At 57.4% G+C, this 1,122-nt stretch overlaps 1 protein-coding gene across 1 annotated transcript; it reads left to right on the plus strand.

Annotated features, from left to right (window-relative positions):
• Positions 1-75: 75 nt before the first annotated feature.
• LOC102011496 (RAD52 motif-containing protein 1-like) lies at positions 76-531 on the plus strand (the record flags this gene model as incomplete). The annotated part of the gene is given in 1 exon segment (XM_005415236.2): positions 76-531. A coding segment is annotated over 1 exon segment (300 nt), but the record flags the coding sequence as incomplete, so codon positions are not given.
• Between the last annotated feature and the right edge of the window lie 591 nt (positions 532-1,122).

The raw sequence follows: 1,122 nt of genomic DNA on the forward strand, positions 1-1,122 counted from the left end.
CCTGGCGAGGGAGCGCGGCGATGGGTCCGCGGGGGCGCCGGGGGCTCAGCTCCTCCCCGCGCCGGGCCGCCGCAGCGGTCTCTGTCCACAGCGCTGTCCCGCTTCGGCCTCCTGCACTCGGTCCGCGTTCTGCCCAACGCCGCGGTGGCCCGGCCCGGTTTCTACGCTGTCGTCAAGTTTTACTCCGCCAGAGATGCCCGCAGAGCCCAGAAGGCCTGCGACGGGAGGCCGCTGGTCCAGAGCGCCCCGGTGAAGGTGGGTTCCGAGCTGGGTCCTGGGTCCTGCGGAGCGCGGCGACGGCGGGCCCCGGGACGCGCCGGCCACAGGGTGCTTGCACATGCGCAGCCGCGGCGCTCCAGTGCCAGGCTTCTTTAGCTGGAGAATACCACGCTCCGGATGGTTAAGGGAGCCCTGAAGGTTCGTGACAGTGTCTGGAAGCTTGGTGCCGTTCTGTATTGCCCTGCAAAAGGTCTTCACCCAAAGGGTTATTTTTACTTTTATGTGGATTTAAAATGTGAGTTTGGCTGGGCATGGTGGCACATGCCTGTAATCCCAGCACTCAGGAGGCTGAGGCAGGAGGATCCCTGCAAGTTCGAGACCAGCCTGGGTTACAAAGTGAGCTCAAGGTCAGCCTGAACTGCATAGTGAGACCCTGTCTCAAAAAGACCAAAAAAAAAAAAAAAAAAAAAGTGAGTTTGTTAAACTTTTGTCAGTGGTAACATAAAGGGACACTGTATCATCTTCATCTCCAACTGCCTATTAGAGCGCCCTTCAATTCGCAGGAGACAGGTGAAACATTCTTCCATTCTTCCATGTTGAGTGTTAATCTGCCACGCAGTTCTCTGCTCCCAGAGTCCCAGGACAGTCTCTCATTGTGTGGTGTGTACCTCCATTCCTCTCACTGACCACTTTATTCCTGAGCGGGCCTTGATCTGTTTCTTGCTACTGAAACTGCCTCCTCTCCTTCCCGCAGTCTTTTTGAGACAGGGTCTGGCTATGCAGTTCAGGCTGGCCTTGAGCTCACTTTGTAGCTCAGGCTGGTCTCGAACTCACAAAGGTCCTCCTGCCTCAGCCTCCCGAGTGATGGAATTACAGGCGTGCGCCATCTCGCCTGGCTCTTCT

The sequence above is a fragment of the Chinchilla lanigera genome, unplaced genomic scaffold (genome assembly GCF_000276665.1).
Source record: "Chinchilla lanigera isolate Chin_1 unplaced genomic scaffold, ChiLan1.0 scaffold02551, whole genome shotgun sequence".
In the NCBI taxonomy this organism is placed as follows: domain Eukaryota; kingdom Metazoa; phylum Chordata; class Mammalia; order Rodentia; family Chinchillidae; genus Chinchilla; species Chinchilla lanigera.